A 17,396-nucleotide genomic window follows, 5' to 3' on the forward strand; every position below is an offset into this window, starting at 1 on the left:
ATGCAAGCTCTGTTCCTCCGTAACACACACATATTTTACATTTATACCTTTATTGTGGCTTCGTCCTTATAAGGCCCCCAAGCGAGGAACTGAGGGTCAACATAAGTGTTGGAGCCCTCCACCTTCAAGGTGTACGACCTTTTAGTCTCAAAGTCCACCGGCTGAAAGAGAGGGAAGAAGTGCAGGCAGGTCATTTAATCAGTTCGTCTCAAATCAGTGTGTAGCCCTGGTTTATCAAACATTCACTGCCAACACACATTCAAATGGTGTATTGTCCTCTTTCAATGTAGTGATATTTGAATACTGCATGAGTGCACTATGTATCCACTGCAGACACTGGCTTTGAGGAAGTGCCCAGTGCTGCATCCTTGTCTTCTGGTAGGGGGAGCTGTTGCTGCATGAATGAACACAGGCTTCCTATCACTTGTGTTGAAAGTGAGAGTCCAACTATTGCCACTACTATTACACAGCAACAAAACCAGGAGCAACCCAAATACTGACTTTTACCTTCATTGCCTGATATTCCATGATATGATATGAGTCCTTTGGAGCCACACTGAATCTTGAATGAATCATTTGGTTGTTTCTGTTGGGCTGTTTTCATCATCAGACAAAAAACAATAGTGGTCTGTTTTTAATGAGCTGGGATTAGGTTTGGGAGTTTGGGACGCCACATGATAAGGAGCAGGAAGTCTTTTGAGTCACAAGGTGGGAGATGAAATTGAAATCCCAGGCGACAAGTCTGCTGACAGTTTTTTCCTTTTCCCGACATAATTTTTTAATTTATTACACCTTTCTAATCGAGACAGAGAAAATTAATACATTTAAAATCCCTGGGATGGCTTTTCAATATGACAGGATTCAATTCACTCATATTGAACCCAGCTTCAATTCACTTACTCTATATTGGAAGAAAACCCATTGACTTTTAATGGCTGTGATATTGAACTGGGTGTGAGCTTTGAGTTCAAGGCCCAAACTGAAAAACATTACGCATTTTCATGAAAAAGTGGCACAGCAGTTAGAGAGCAATGACTGTCAGATAAACAGTGCATTCGTCTAACGAATCTTCCTCTTTCTCCTGACTTTTATTCTTATTTTCTGACTGAATGCTACTGCAGGGACTTTTAAGTCAACAAATGTGTTGGCAGCCTTTGTATAACAGCTATAATACCCCAGAGATGCTCTCTGCTATGATTATGAGGACTTGTCCGTTGCCAGCAGCACTTGGCTACAACTTGTACTCGTCCACAGCTCTGTCATAGCCACAAACACACACACACACACACACACACACACACAAAAAAAGATACGTATAGTCTTTTGGGTATCAATGCTGTATTATAAACCCAGATAATAACCCCTTTCTCCCACCACAATTTTTCCAGCCAGTGTGGGGATGTTGAACTGGCAGAGTCCCGAGAGCAAGCTTGATCTTTTCATCGCCACGCTACCATCACTTAATGAAATCCCAGTGGGAGGAGGGAGGGCTCATAAGCTCTGTGTGAAGTGCTGTAAACTCACAGAGAAGCTGGTATAGATTTATGAAGGTTTACCTCTGATTAGGATGGTTACCAAGACTTCCACTACCAAATATTATGGATGGAAGCTGCTAATTGATCAGATTTTGTGTGGTGGGAATGTCTTATCTTTTCCTGTATATCGAAGCAACCCTGCTGGGCCGAGAACACTATATTATTGTTCATTATTGTCCTTTTGTTGCGAGTGATCAAACATGGTGGCCAGCCCCCGTCATCTGCAGGCAACACCTCCGAACACAGCTCGCCGTGGCTCAGATTCACAGCTGTTTCCATGTGACGCGGCTGCCAGACGACTCAATGCAAGCGGGAAGTTTCCTCTCAATGGATTGTTCTGTGCTCATTCAGTCGCAGCAGCACCTGACTGCTGTCGGTGTGGGTGTTTAACGTGTTGATGACAGGTACCGTGCCAACGGGATCGACGCGACTCAGCTCTTTCATTTTCCCTTTTTTTCGTCATGCTCCCTCTCTCTCCTTTGCCCTCTCTATCTCTTTCTGTGTCCCTTCATCTTCCAGTCTATAGATCTGCTCTCTCTTCATTCTCTCCCTCTTTGTGTAATCAGTGTGAGATAATAATATTCACAATAATGCCTTCCCTCTCTCCCTCTCCCTCTCTCAAGCACACATACACACACATACACACGGCTCCTTAATATTCTGTGGACTGCGTTCGTCAGGACACAGTTGAAAGAGAATAGCTGATTAAAGCTCATCCGTGTGTGTGTGTGTGTGTGTGTGTGTGTGCGCGCATGTGTGTGTGTGTGTGTGTGTGTGTGTGTGTGTGAGAGAGAGAGAGAGAGAGAGAGAGAGAGAGAGAGAGAGAGAGAGAGAGAGAGAGAGAGAGAATAGAGATTAGAGGAGGCTACTCCTGATGCTGATTTGAAAGTGTGTTTAGATGCGAGTGTGTACATGTATTCTTGTGCTTGTGTGTGCATCGTGTGAGTGTGCGTGTTTGGCCTTTTAATTTTGTGTGGCACTGCCTTCAGGGGGCAAAAGGTGTTGATTTCCCCCGAGAGGCATCAAGACACAAACACACGCATGCTCACACACACACGTACATACACGCACACATCCGAGTCAAAATACCATAATCAGATTGAGAGGAGCACAAGTGGGGTTGCATCTCTCATTGTCCACACGCGCACACACACACACACACACACACACACACACACACACACATCCAGGCACACACTTCAAATCAGCATGAGGCCATTAAGCTATTATTCCAAGAGACACAGGGATCCGTGAAGAGGGATTGTCGTGTGATAGCTCCTGGCATTAGTCAGTGGCCTTACACACACTTACATACACTTACACAAATCCTTTTTTCTTCAAATCAGAATCAAACTCTAATTTTGTCCTGCTCTGACACGTCACATTTTAGTGAAAAATGCAGGAGACCAGGCTGCCTGTAAAGTGGAGCTGAGCGTCTGCGTGTACATGTGGCTTCATTGAGCTATTTTGTGTGTATGACTGTGTGTATTGTGCCACGCTGTTTTACAATGAGGTCTATGGTCAACACATTCAGTACTTCTCAAGCGATCCATGCACACATAAGGTCCGTGCCCCTCTTTTGTGTATAATCAGCTGCTCGCTTTGATTGAGCTGTCCTGTTAAGCTCATCAGCACATTTAGTCTGTGATTTGTACCTCCGTCTTTGAGGGATCTTCCTTTGAAAACTACGCATTTGAAGTATCCCTGTGTGCTTTTATCTTGTAGGGGCAATGTGCATTTCAGTTTCTACTCAAATCTGGTCACATTTCCAAGTTCTGCTGCCCAGCATGACCACACAGTTTTCTGTTGTTAGCTAAGGCCTGGTCTGGGTTAACTGCCTTGCTCCAAGGCACCCAAATAGTGTTTGCTGAAAGAAGAGAGGAGGCACTGTTATCATTCAGTCATTTCTCAGTCCTGGTGACACCAGTGGGAAGAGGGCCTCTAACCCAGACTGTCTTAATGCCACGCTCTAGCACTGAGCTCCAAAGGAATCTCTCATGCAGCCGGTTGTGAGAAACAGCATGAAACAGACTTGTATCGATTGATTCAGACAGAGATTTTCCCACAGCATCAGTAAAAACGAGCCGTGGGTTAAGGCTGGCTGTTCTTTTGAGCAACGTCATTGCTGTCTGGACAGGAAATATAGCTTGCCACGAACGCCATCATACTTTAAAGCACATACTGTAATTACACATTTGAACGCCAAGGCTTTCGCCAAATAAGGACATGGTTTGGAACTTTGATGGAAAAAAAAAAAAAGCGGTGCGATTCTGTGGGCTGAAAGTTTAACAAACCTAAAATGCTTTACAAAATCTCTTCTTTTAATTTCTAGGATATCTCCCCAAAAGATAAGAAAAAAAAGAGTCTTTTCAAAGACTGATTTTGGTGTACATTTCATTATTTTTTAACTGAGAGACTCAGAGGTTGGACAACCCGGCAGGGAAAAACAGGCTACCACAGCTCACTGGAAGATTCAACTCATAATCCTGACCTGCAGCTACATACAGTACAATAGTGTATGTGTGTGTGTGCGCGCGTGCATGTGCGTGTGTGTATGTCAGAGAGAGAGAAAAAGAAGTGAGTGAATTTCTATGTATTTGACAGAGAACTGTGTTTGAGATGGAGGCACTGAATGTGTGTATTTGAGAGAATAAGAGGCTGTGTGTGTGTGTGTGTGTGTGTGTGTGTGTGTGTGTGTGTGTGTGTGTGTGTGTGTGCGCGCACGCGTATTAGAGACACAGAGAGAGGGAGAGACAGAAAGAGTGAGAAAAAGTAATTGTGTGTGCTGAGCTGGATCACTGAAAGCTATAGTTATAGGGTGTGTGCGTGTCTGTGTGCATGTGTGGGTTACAGTCACAGTGCAGAAGATGAGCTCTCTGGCCTAGGGAAGCATGAAAGTTAATGCACTCTCACTTACACACACACACACACACACACACACACACAACCCCATGGAAGTCAGTGTTCAGATCAAACATAATAAGAAACTGTGAGGGTCGTCAGGGAAGGGAACACAGCACAGCCTCGCTTTGCTTCCACCCACCTTCCTCAATGCTCCTTGTTTTTTTTCTCCTTATGTCAATCCTCCTTTCCTTCCTTTCTGTCTTTTATAACACACAACATTAACACACAAATATGGACGCAGACTGAAATGTGGGCTGGCTGAGGCTCACACTAAACTGCTTTGTCTGAAGGAAAAGTGCAGCCTCGACTGCATTTCTGTGCTGCTAAATTGAAAAAATGGTTGATGACGCATTTGTTTCCGTACGAGCTCGCCGTTGAAGCAGCCACTATCAGCGAATAGTGCCTCTGACCAGCATTCTTTACCAGAAACTTCCACAACAATTGTGAATTTCTCCTCTGGGATCAATAAAGTGTTATCTTAACCAGTGAAATGTTCTTTGTGCTGGATTTTCATGACCAGAGGAACAACAACAACCGTCTCTGCAGTTACTCTCTCCCCTTTCCAGCAGTTGTCATCATGAAGTTTTACTATAAATTAATCATTAAATCTCGCCGTTTTCCTGTCAGCTCTACAGCATTCAGATTTTTATGTGGAAAAACTTACTGTTACTCTATCCCGATCCACAGTAGGTACGAATGCATCCTTTACCTAGCTTAGACTACATTTGTCCTGTTGTCCCACATTCATCCCTTTCTCAGTCCTTCCTTGGCAGAGAGCCATAGTTAGCCACTAGTTTGTGAACACAAAGGAGCATTTAGCTGTTAACAAGTCAGATGTTTCCCTCAGAAGTTAGTGAAGACCGGAAACTGAGAGTGAATAATGGATTTGATGTTTGTATGGTGGCCAGAAGCAGGACTTTGTGCTGGAAGTGTAAACAAGCAGCTGTTTAACAAGTTTAGCACAGCAACAATCGTGTTCACAACTTCAGGTTCATGAAGCCTCTTTCCTTCATTCCTTACCTTCTTCAGTTTAATAACAGCCTCTCTGGTCTCGGAGTCGGTGCTCAGTTCAAACATGTTCATTCCATCACCCTCTATTATGCGGTAGTTCACCAGCCCGTTGTCTCCGAGGTCAGGGTCTTTGGCTTTAAGACGGCCCACCTCCTCTCCTGGTACTTTATCCTCTGATACAGACATTGGATATACACCTGGGAGAGAAACGAAGGCAGAAAATGTACTCGGCTTTGCTTGGCTGGATGGTGATGTTAGTGTCAACTTGTGGTCACGGCTTGCTTTTGTTTTCAACGCTCCTCCTGGCTGGTTTCCTCTGTGTTTATTATCTGAAGCAGGGTCAGTTTTGGAGGGCAGAGGTGATTAACACGAACCATACCATCTGTCTCATATTGCCCAAAAGATATTCATATGGCCCAACGGATATTAATATCCCCTGCAGTGTCAGGTGTGTGTGTCTGAGGGAGTCGACACCTGGCTTGCAGAATGAGAGCAGTAGGACCATATGTCTCCTCTCTCTCCTCTTTTATCCTTTTCCCTCTCTCAGGTACTCTTTCTACCTATCACCTCACTCCTCCCCAAACCTTTTCTCCCCACTTCTCGTCATCTGTCTTCTACCTCTGCTCATTTCATCACAAGATTCTTCTCTCTGCTCTCACCTCTGTCCATCATCCTATTTCTACTCTTTTCCCCAAATATGTCATTTCCTCCTTGCCTCCTCCTCCTCCTCCTCCTCCATCTTCTCCCCATTCTTTTTTGTCCACTCCTTCCTCGCCTGCTCCTCCTTAATGGTTCAGGCACTGAGCACAGAGTGGACTCATCATTTTACGGGTTGTACATTATTAGCATGTTTATCCTGCTCGTCCAGGTGTAGCAGCTCTGTGAATCATGAAATTCATTTGGCCATGTGGCGTCTGAGAGTGGAAGCGGAGAGCGATTCTTGATCCGTCCAGCCCAAATCCCTCCATCCCTCCACCGTTTCCCACATCTCCTTCGACCAAATCCCTCCTCTCCATCTTTCCTCTTCATCTCTGTCCCTGATTTTTAAACTGCTCTCCATACTGTTTGACTCTCTTTTGGCCTTTCCCTCCCTCTCCATCTCTCATTTGCTTCTCCCGTTTCCACTCCATCCTTTTAAACCTCACCATTCATCCTCACCTCTCCTCCCTCTCTCCGCCCTATTTCTCTCATGTCTATCTCTCCTCCTCCTTCGTCTCTCTCTCTCTTCTGTCTGCCAGTTCTGGCTAAAAGCTCATTTCATCCCTGCCCTCCCTTTGCCCTTTTCCTCCCTCTCTTCTCCTGTCGTTCTATTCTTGCGTTTTCTAAGTAGCTTAACTTCAATGGCTTCTGGCAGCTGAGTTAAACATTGTTTGACAGAACACACAGGCAGCCTGGCATACCTGGCTGCAGGTTAAAGTGAAGCACAGCCCATACAGGAAATGCACATTTACATTGAAGTGGAAGGTCTTTACTTCAACAAATTGAAGTCACGCACTGGTAAATCACCCGTACTTGCTTTCTTTTGTTAAACAAATGTTCTGTTTTGCCAGTTCGTCTTTGAGAAAGTGAGTATGAGAACATGAGAAAGTCATTAGTCGCTTTCATTACTCTCACATAAATGATTGCACTGTTTGTATTCACACAGATGTCCGATCTTGGAAGGAGAAGCTCATAAAACCAGCAAGATTAGATGTAAACACCAATAAAGAGCCTCATAAATACAACTCATGTAGTGACCACAATCTCTTACATCACTAATTTTAATGTGATACTGGAATTACAACAATAATGCCTGATATTACTTTTTAATTTATTACTCCTCATACTGTCCTTTGATCTGTTAGCATGTCGACAATATAGTGGATGCATTTTATATTGAATGTGGTGAACATATTAGTAATTAGAAATTGGCAGACCTGTTTTTTTCCCTCCCCAAAACAAACTGAAAAGTGATTTATGTATTTATTTATTTAAGTGACTAGTGTTTGGATTGGACAAGTGTTGACTGAAGAGTTGTTTATTCGTGCACAGATCTGATGTGCGTCTGTGGTGTGTGTTAATTTGACTGAGGTGGGTGTGGACGCCACTAAACTGATTCTTGAAGGAAACCTCTGACATTATTTTGATCATACTCACAGAGAATATTCTCGGAGAGCATGACGAGCATATCTTTATTAAAACTTAACACAATTTGTGTCTCCACTTCCATATCGGCAGTTTAAACATGGTCCCATGTAGCTCTGCATGCTTTAACTCTCTTACTTGTGAGATGATGGTACGTTTCATTGCACTCAAAACGTACTGTATGTTTAAAAGCCAAGATATACGCGGCACAGTTCTGTTTATCCCACATTCTGCGCACGTTCTCATGATTTAATATGAGAAAGTCTCTTGAACCTATAAATAGCATGGTTAAAATGCTGATTGCAGCAAATCCTCTCCACTTGCTGTGAAAAGAGGTACGTGCTATTACTTTTCAAGACAAAACTGAGATCTGCTGTCATTACTGCTGTCTCAGTTTTAACACAGTGTTACTTGTAGTTCTCGGTGTAGTTCTGGGACTTCAAATAAAAGCTTGCAGTTGCACAGAAACAGCTTTCAGAATGGTAAACATTTTGTGAGGGATTTTTCGTATACAGTCTGGTTTGTTTTTTGGTTCTGCACTAACAGTGCTCGAGACACAGGGGGTAAAAGATATGCAAATAGAATCCCGCAGATGTCAACCAAAAGATTATCTTTCACAGCTTTAAATGACTTTTAATATCTGCTGTGTTTTGCATCGTTCATGTTTAAACAAGAATGAGAGAGAGCTCGCTGTGCAGGTCTGTGGCTGACATGTATTAGCAGTATTTAACAAAACCATCTCTGTCAAGTCAGGCTAATAAACACTGAAGTTAGAGAGTGTTGAAGAACAATCACTTTTTATTTGCCTTTGTTTTTCTGCTCCTCCTGTCTGTGCTGTGATGGATTTTCGTGGTGGCAAAGGAAAGATGCTTGATAACGAGGTGAAAAGGAGAGAATTACAGGGACAGAAAGTCTGTGAGAAACAGAGGAAGACAGAGAGATCAAGCCTTGGAGTGAAAGAAAAAATATAACAGCTTGAATGAAAACTGAAAAGCTGCTGGAACACATGAGAGGCAGTCATGCTGTGCCCTATATCTTTTTCTGTCTGGTTTTATCTCCTTCGCTGTGTTTTCTCTCTTTGTATCTGTTTTATTTTTGTCTTTTTTCTGCCTCTTGCTTTGACTCTGTTCTTCTTTCTTGACTTGCTTATCTCATTTCCCATTTTTTCCCTCCTCTCTCTGCTCTCTCTCACTCTGCCCAACTACTAAATAAGTAATCACTGTCCTCATTCACACCATCTGGGAGACTTTTCTTGCAGGTGTTTGTAGTCCTTCCACTATTTTTTAGACAAGGGTACCCACTACCACAACATATTGTGATTTGATGGGTTGTCTTGTATCACAGATGTAAACTGCCAGTGATGCACACCTGATATTTAGGAGCAGTGCGAGGAGGTACTTTGTAAACTGTTAGGACTGATAATGTTTGGTTATAAAGCCTGCATTTTGTCCTTATCTGATTTTAAGAGTGTTTCATATCCACTCTGGATATGGGAACAGAAGAGTGGCCTGTGGCTGGAGAATCCATCCCTACTGACGCCTCACAACCACCACATTTCACACATTGTTGCGTAAGATTACCAATATAATTATCTTAACCAGAGCAACATAACAAACAGCGCTTGAATGTGAATGCGTCAGTGATTTGATCCTTCTTCTCCAACATTTTTCTGGTCAGCAGAGCAAAATGTTTGTTGGTCTATATTGTAAAACACCCAGTTTGTTGCTGGTAAACTCACTGGTTTTGAGGGGTAGAAGTTATGAAGTGGTGCTGGACATCTGCAGTCAGTTAGACATTTTATCATAAGAGGATTTAATAAGTTACTGAATGAAATCTGATGTGATCCAATATAACAGCTCAGACATAACTTCTACCTTTACAAAGATAATAATGTTCAGTCAGTATATTGAGAGATATGTCTAATGCTTGGCCCACCCAACTCATAAACATGAGGGGGGGAATATTAACTGCAGTCCAATACAGACATACCACTAATTTAGACCTCAGTCATAGATATATGGTTAAATTAATGCCTTCTGATGGTGAACTCAACATTAGTATTTTTGTAAAGGTAAGCACTCTCGAAATCCCTTCCAAATGTTGTCAGTTTGTTGTCCGTTGTGACCTACAGAATCATATTTTTGCATTGAAAGACACTGAAACGCAGTCAGCTTGTTGGAATACACAGGAACTGGAGTGACGGCTTTGACAGTCTCTTTCTCTCTCTCTGCATCTCTCTGTCTTTTACATTCCCTCCCTCACTGGTTCTGCTCGTGTCTCTGTCTTTTCTCGCCTATTCAGCTTCTCCGCGGGGTAAATCCTGAGCCCTCGTCTCTTCTTTTCTCCATCCATTCCTCCAGCTACTCTGCTGAATCTCTGCCAGGAGTCACTCTGCTCAGAGCTCCAGGAGGGGAGGGAGGAGGGAACATGGAGAAAAGAAAAATAAGAGAAAAAGAGAGAGAGAGAGAGGCAGGCCGAAAGAAACTGAAAGACAGGGCGAAAGAGAAGATGGACAGCGTTGGACATGCAGGTAGACTGGAGACTGATTGGGGGAAAAAAAGGGTGCAAATCACTGCTGAGGTCGAGATTGTTCCAGAAAGACTGAATCTTTGGTTGAGCTTCAGCTTTTCAAGTATAGTCACAGGCTTTTCGAACCATTCACATCATTTTGAAACATTAGCATTAAATTGCATTAAACAACATCTGCTGCCTCCTTTCTTCATTTCAGAATTGGTGACACCATATTTTTAGTAAACACTGACAGATCTTGAGCAAAGTGAAGCGAGCACCCTGACCACAGAAAAGAAACAAAGAAAGAAACAAAACAAAACTTCACATCACATAGAAAGGTCTTGTCTCATCTCCTGTTGGCTGTTTCCTTGAGTCAGTCCAGTCAGACTTTTTTGGCTTAGTAATTCAAGAAATTTCCGAAGGAGATGTTTAAATGCACACACACCTATATGTGTGATAGATGGAATGCATTCACCCAGACCTTCACCATCACAGCTAAATGCTTCACCCTAACTTAAACCTAATTGGAACCTAGCCCTTAAAACCAAGTCTGATCCTTCAAACAGCCCTTTGAAGTTTCGGCGACCGGCCAAAATGTCCTCACTTTCCAAAATGTCCTCACTCTGTTGGTTAAAAAAAACTTGTCCTCACTATGTAGCAAGTACACGCACAAACACACACATACGCATATGCCTGAGGACATTGCAGGGGGCCAGTGAAGAACCTTTAATAATTGATTTCTTACGTTATCTTTTCTGCCTTCGACAGTGACTTCCCTCGTTTCTGTATTTCCAGCTAGCTGCGTGTTTTCTGGGTTGTATGCACACACACATGTACAGTACATGTAAAATGGTGTGCACACTTGTGTACGTGGATTGGCAGAATCCACATGCACAGATGTGCAGTGCACAAAAGGATAGGACGCTGCAGGAATGGATGGCTGATGTGTCATTTGGTAAAATATATGACACTTTCACCCCTGGGAAGGAAATGTCACACGAGGAGAAAACACACAGTCACACAGTCGGCAAACAAAGATGGACAGATGGAGAAGGAGTTTGTACTCACTCTGTGGGAACTTTGGAGGATTGTCATTGACATCTGTGAGGGTGATTTTAACCTCAGTGGTCCCCGACAGCCCACCCATGTGACCACCCATGTCTTTAGCCTGGATGACGACGTCATACTCCTGGCGTGCCTCACGGTCCATGTTTGGCAAGGCAGTGCGAATTATACCTGAAAGGACAAATTAATACTCAGGTTACAGAAACCCAAAACTGTATCACTGGAAGCTCACGGATGGAATTTTCTGAATCCTCTGTGTGTTTATGTCGATGTCTGTGTCCTTGTGTCCAAGTATTTCTATGCAAGTGCATGCAAATTATAGACACGATGAACCGACATCTAAATGGTGTAAATCCAAAATGTTATTTTGAGAATTTTATGGCATTTGAAAATCACAAGTTAATGTTTGAACGACTCTCGCTTGAATGTTGACCCATTCAGTAAGCGAAAACTTAAAATGTGATTAACTTTCCTCAGAGTGGGTGCAATTTATTTGAAGATATTTCATTTTGCGGGAAAACACATCATCACTCATCGTTCACATTAATGAGAACTCTAGTTAAACATGTGTGAAGTCTTATTTTTCTCCATTTCAAGCCCTAGTAATCTTTTCTATCTGTTTAATTCATCACCGGCTGCTCTCTTTCCATCCCTCTTTCTTTCACCACATGTCTAGCTGCAGTGTCTGGGAGTTGAGGCTTTCGACTGTCATATTATGCCCACTGTGTGTGCATATGTGTGTGCGTGTGACAGCATGAAAAGCTGATAATCTCCAAACCAATTAGAAATGTGAGCTATGGACTTGAGCCAGTCAAATACCCAACACTGGTTTGATTAGCCAGATTTACTCTGCCCAAATCTCTCTCCCTCTCTATGCCCTAACCACTCTCTTTCCATGGACTCACTCACTCTAAACCAATTTCTCTCTACTCCTCTTTCCTAACCTCTCCTTTTCTGTTCTTCTTCACCCTCTCTGACCCAACATAGCTCCATGTCTGCCCTAACCTCTCTCCTTGCATCCAATTTCTTCTTTTAATGCAAACCCAAATATTAGGCCTTGGCTCCGCAGCGACCAGGCTGAATGTCCTCTGGGGACCTCTTTTACAGCAGTGCCTTCTTTTCCTCACCAATTTCAGTGGAAAGGACGTGCTGTTACATGATCCCTGCAGCAGTGAGTTCTGAGCTTTCTACATTAAAAGTGGACAGTAAAAAATATTGCAGACAGAAACAGGTTTTCAGTTTGGTCTTAGCTACAAGCAGTTTCCATAAGGTGCCTCATGGATACAGTAGTTAAGGCTTGTTGTCCACAGTGTTGGGATGCAAAAGCAGATTATTGAGTTTTTGTTCATATTTAATATGTATTTGATATATATTTAAGACTAATGACTGTAACACGTGAAGATTTGAAGACTAAAATTAGTTTGTTGTATCCTTTACATCCTTGAATAAGGAGGCTGATCAGGTAAGATTGAGCTGAGAAATTATTCATAGTTTGAATTTGTCAGTTGGAAAAAAATATTGATTATCACATATCAGTAATAAGATGTGAGAGTATCAGGTGTGAGAATTTATTATCTGTATTGAGTTTGTTCATATCGCCTGGTTGAGTTACAAACCAAAGGTGAATCCAAGGAGGTTTTAGGAAAAGCATAACATATCTGTCTGGCTAACATCAGCATATTCTTGCTGTTTTGCATGTGTTAGCCCCTTAAGCCATTCTGTGTGTCGTGTTTGTCTTTGCATGACGCTACATCTGCGCCGTAAGCCTGCATTTGGCTGTGGTGTAGATGTCGGGCCAGGGTTGTGTTTTCAGCCTCACCTGTCTGAGGCTCCACAGAGAAATACGGTTGTCCTTGGAGTATGCTGTACACCAGCCTGGCACTGTTGCCGTAGGTGGGGTCATCAGCATCTGTAGCTGTCACCTGCATCACTGATGTACCTACAGGACAGACACACAGACATGACAGACAAGTCAGGAGTCTACCTCAGTGGTTCAGTTCAAGAATGGTTTGACAAACAAGCTTGTCACAGAGTCTTCGCCGATTCACCTGCCTGCACCGACTGGATGGGGAGAGGGAACGAAGAACACTCTCTCCCTCCTCTCAGACGCTGCAGCCGAGCTACACCTGTGAGGCTGGTCTCCACTTATATTTCTCCACATTTCATCATTGTCGAGTGAAAACATCCACTCTCCACTTTTGGTGATTTTCATGTCTTAAATAAAACATTATATTTCCTCAATGCGGCGACAGAGTTCTTACATCCCCTGCATTTATGAAACTCTTTCAAAATCCATCAGATAATCTGAAAAAGTGATGATGGTTCTAAAGCTGACAAAGAAAGGCAGTTTGAAAATGTGCTTTTTCCACCCGACAACAGCAATTTGCTTCTCCCAAGTCTCTGTTAACTGAACTTGACACAATTAAGCTTAGCAAATCGGCCAAATAAATTCCATTTGCAGAAGTTTAAAATATATTCCATTAACTTTTCATAATTGTTGAAATTTCCTTTTTCAAATATGACACATCACAAAACTCACTCTCTCAAAAATTCACAAAATGACTTCTCTGCTGGGTGGTTCTTGTCAGACCAGCTCTGCAGCTGCCAAACTTTGAAAGACAGTTCATGTCAGCAGCAGATTTAAACTGCAGATTTACTCGTCGTCACCACTTATAGGAAATAAAAGTAATAGCAGCTTGCATCACCAAACATCTGCACCACCTGCAGGGTGAGTGTTACAGATGCAGTTTTATTCTGTTTAGAGTCAACTGTCAGATTTTTGTCTGTTTTTATGAGGTTTTGCATTTCATTCTGTACCAACAAATAATGTCATAGATATGACTTTTTATCGTCTTTTGTCGCTTGCATCTCACTCTTTTTACTTTCTCTGGACAGAAAAATGGTGGTTCTGGTGAGAACCTCATCTTTCATGTAAAGTAAGAACGAGGACAGTCTCTGAGGACAGAGGACCTAAAATCAGACTCACATATTGGAGCTGTTACAGTCCTTGCTTTGTCTCGGCACAAGGTGGACCTGAACTGTGAGTCTTAAACGGCTGGTGCTGAGTTTACAGCTGGATGGTATTGGCTGGGCCCTTTGGGTGCCTCACATCAATAACGCAGTGTGTTTTTGTTGATTCAACTACTTCTCAATCTTCTTTTCATTTACTGTTTGGATATTTCAGTTTCCAGTCGCAGCTACGTGAGCGCCTCTATCCTACTCCACACAAACTCCATCGGGCCTATAACTGTAATCAAGTTTCATTCAGTCCTGGTCTCCATGTGGCAGCTACCTTAAGTGTATAGGATAAATTACCAAGAACCTTAATTTGAAAGAGACTGCCTTCTCAGCTGTTCTAATTCTGACATCCATGAGGGAACATGGACCTAATTAGTCAAATTGCAGCTTTTCTTTCTGTTCCACTTCTTTGGTTGAGGATGATGGTAACCGGCGCCCCCTCCCTGCCAGACATCTGTATTCAGGTTTCATCTTAAGAAGCGGATGGGTGAAAAAAGCCTGAACAGAGCTTATTCAGAGGTCCTTTCAGAAGTTCTTTCTTTGGAAGTCCAGTCCATTCGGAGAAGGGATTTCTCTGGCTTTCAGTGCGTCAGGCGGCAGCACTGCCAGCGTGGTTCATTTCAGGTCAGTCTCGAGGGGTTGAAGACTCTCCAAGACCACATAATATTCGGAAAGAAAATCTATCAAGATCAGAAGCTCTAAGTAGGGAGACTCTAAGGAGATGGTAGGAGCTCTTGCCCATGCCAGCCTCGTGCTAAATATTTCCTTGCTTGTGGTTGAGCCCATTTTTTTCCTCTTAGGTACAAAGAAAGAAAAAACATGAAGGGGCTTTTTCAGAGCTGGACGTGTCAGCGAGTGGTACGACTGTTATCCACTTCTCTGTCGCGCTTCCTGTGGTCAGATTTCAGTGATACTTAATAATGTATGAAAAAGGCTGTTTAGCAGACAAACAACACTGACAATGAACCCAGTCAGCAGCTTCATTAACAAACGTCACTCAATGTACATCGGAGAGCTTTTCTGTCCTGAAAAGATGGAATCTGATCTTCTCTCCTGAACGATTTTTTTTTTTTGTTTTGAAAGAAAACAAATCTGCTGCTCAGCAGATATACCTTCATTTAAAGTAGGAGCAGGCTTTATAAAAATAGAGAATTTAAGAAGCATTCAGCACAAATGCTGACTATGACTGAATCCTCATTTTACAACCTCTTGCTCATTGTACCCCAAACACACAGTGTGTATTTTGTATTGAAAACACTGTAACTTGACATGCTTATCTAACATGCATCTACCTTCCTTGGTGATGCCCTGGCCTTCCATTTCACTGCCTTTAGCCCTTAGTATTAATCACATTTTAAACCTACCCATCAAATCTAGCTTTCCTGTTTGCTCTTTCAGTTTCTTCTCATGTGCCTTGGAGCTACCTTCAACCTAAGCCTTTGCCTTTTCACCAGTCCTTCGCCTCCTGTTCCCTCACCCTTTCTTTGACTACTCACCAACATTGGACATCTCAGGCACCCTGGCATAGTACGGCCCATGTAGAAACTCAGGAGGATTATCGTTGATGTCCTGAACTTTCACGATGAACTCTGATGGAGGCTCCAAAGGCTTGTTAGTGTCTCTGTCCACGGCCTGGGCTGTTAAAGTGTACTGGGCCTGCTCCTCGCGGTCCAGGGTTTTTGTGGCGTGGATGTTGCCTGTCTTGTCATCAATAACAAAGATCGTTCCTGCACCTTCCCCGGACAGGATATACTTGATGTTGCCATCTCCTGAGTCGACGTCTGAGTGGAGCTGAATTAGAGGGGGAGGAGGAGGGTGAGAGACAAGGAGAGAGTGAGACAAACCAGAAGGAAAACAAAGACAGACATTTGCAAAGACAGGACGTGATTGATGCTGACAACATCTGGATTTCAGATGGTGTGGAAACTTAAAGAGAAAGAGAGACAGCCTGGTGATTATAGCGTGAGACAGGTAGTCTGTTCACCAGGAAAGACTGGTAAACATACTATAGCTTGAATGGTTGGCAGATGTGACACGAGGATTCCATTTCTCAAGACTACAAATTAAAGGGACTGAAAGGTTGAGATCGACAGGCTCGTGGATGTGCTGTGTGAGACAGGCAAGCACTAATAAGTAAGAGATTTAAAGGGGTTGTCATCGAAATACATTGAGGAATGTTCAACATTCAATTAAACTCTTGTTCTTCCTTTACAACCCCGAGACTATGAAATATGATGCATTGTAAACATCATTTGTTGTTTGTTATGAAAGCCGCAGCTCAGTTTGAGTGATGTTGTTGTTGTGGAGGAGTACCACCAATCATCTTCAACCTTGAATGTGAACATGACCTCTCTTTTTTTCTATCTCCCTCTCTCTCTTGATGAATTGGAAAAGCTCTTTGAAATCCTTGGAGCCAGTCATCTGCTGTCACCCTGCATGCCCCCGCCATGACTTCCAGGGGAGTTTGGCTATTAAATAAACAGCGAGCCAAATTTTTGATTGTTTACGTCCTAATTATGTTTGCGCGAGAGAAGATAAGTTGATGGACGAAAGCTTTATAACTCACACTTTATTATACTCACCCTGCCCACCAAGACCGGGTCAGGTCCAGTGTACTCCTCAATGACGAAGAACTGATTCCAGACCCATCCTCGTTTGGACCTGTGGAGTACCTGCCCTTCCTTCCCTCCCCTCTGTCTGCGTCTGTGCAGTGACAAGTGACCTACAAGCACAAAAACAAACATCAGTTCCTCTTTAAACTGACACGACTCTTTTCTGTTAAACCGACGGAAATTAATTGTAGGCTTTCATTCAGATTTGTAAATTGTTAGAAGCAAAATGAAAAGGCTCATTTAGGTCGCTCTGTTCAATGAAAGGATCATCACCACAGCTGCAGTTGGTTTTCTGAGAATATGTTCAAAGTGGATGAGAAGCAGTAACCTCATGAACGGAGAGGCCCACTTTTGAATTATGGGTCACTGGTTCAAATCCCAGCTGAGAAAACGTGGGCGGGTGGTGTGAACGACACACTTCAACAACCAGCTTTTTTTTTTTTTTTTTTTTCAGGTGGCTCTTAACAAGGCACTTAACCTCTGTTTGTTATAGTACAGCTGTTCAGTGGCTAACGGGAGTGAAGCGTGTAAACATCTGTAAATGAAGGGAGCTTTGATGGAAGAAATGAATGGCTCAGTAAATTTCCTTTCCTCTGTCAGGAGAGGTACAACACAA

General features: G+C 42.9%; 1 protein-coding gene across 1 annotated transcript in view; it reads right to left on the bottom strand.

Moving 5' to 3' along the window:
* The window catches only part of cdh11 (cadherin 11, type 2, OB-cadherin (osteoblast)), an 85,367-nt gene that overhangs the window by 9,314 nt on the left and 58,657 nt on the right, over nt 1-17,396 (bottom strand). The window contains exons 4-9 of the mRNA XM_076743169.1: nt 16,751-16,890; nt 15,665-15,959; nt 12,970-13,089; nt 11,154-11,321; nt 5,460-5,647; nt 48-161 (exon numbers count right to left, since the gene is read on the bottom strand). Coding sequence (XP_076599284.1) covers nt 48-161; nt 5,460-5,647; nt 11,154-11,321; nt 12,970-13,089; nt 15,665-15,959; nt 16,751-16,890 — 1,025 coding nt within the window. The remainder of the gene's footprint in view (nt 1-47; nt 162-5,459; nt 5,648-11,153; nt 11,322-12,969; nt 13,090-15,664; nt 15,960-16,750; nt 16,891-17,396) is intronic.

Source organism: Chaetodon auriga, chromosome 11, assembly GCF_051107435.1.
Source record: "Chaetodon auriga isolate fChaAug3 chromosome 11, fChaAug3.hap1, whole genome shotgun sequence".
Classification (NCBI taxonomy): domain Eukaryota; kingdom Metazoa; phylum Chordata; class Actinopteri; order Chaetodontiformes; family Chaetodontidae; genus Chaetodon; species Chaetodon auriga.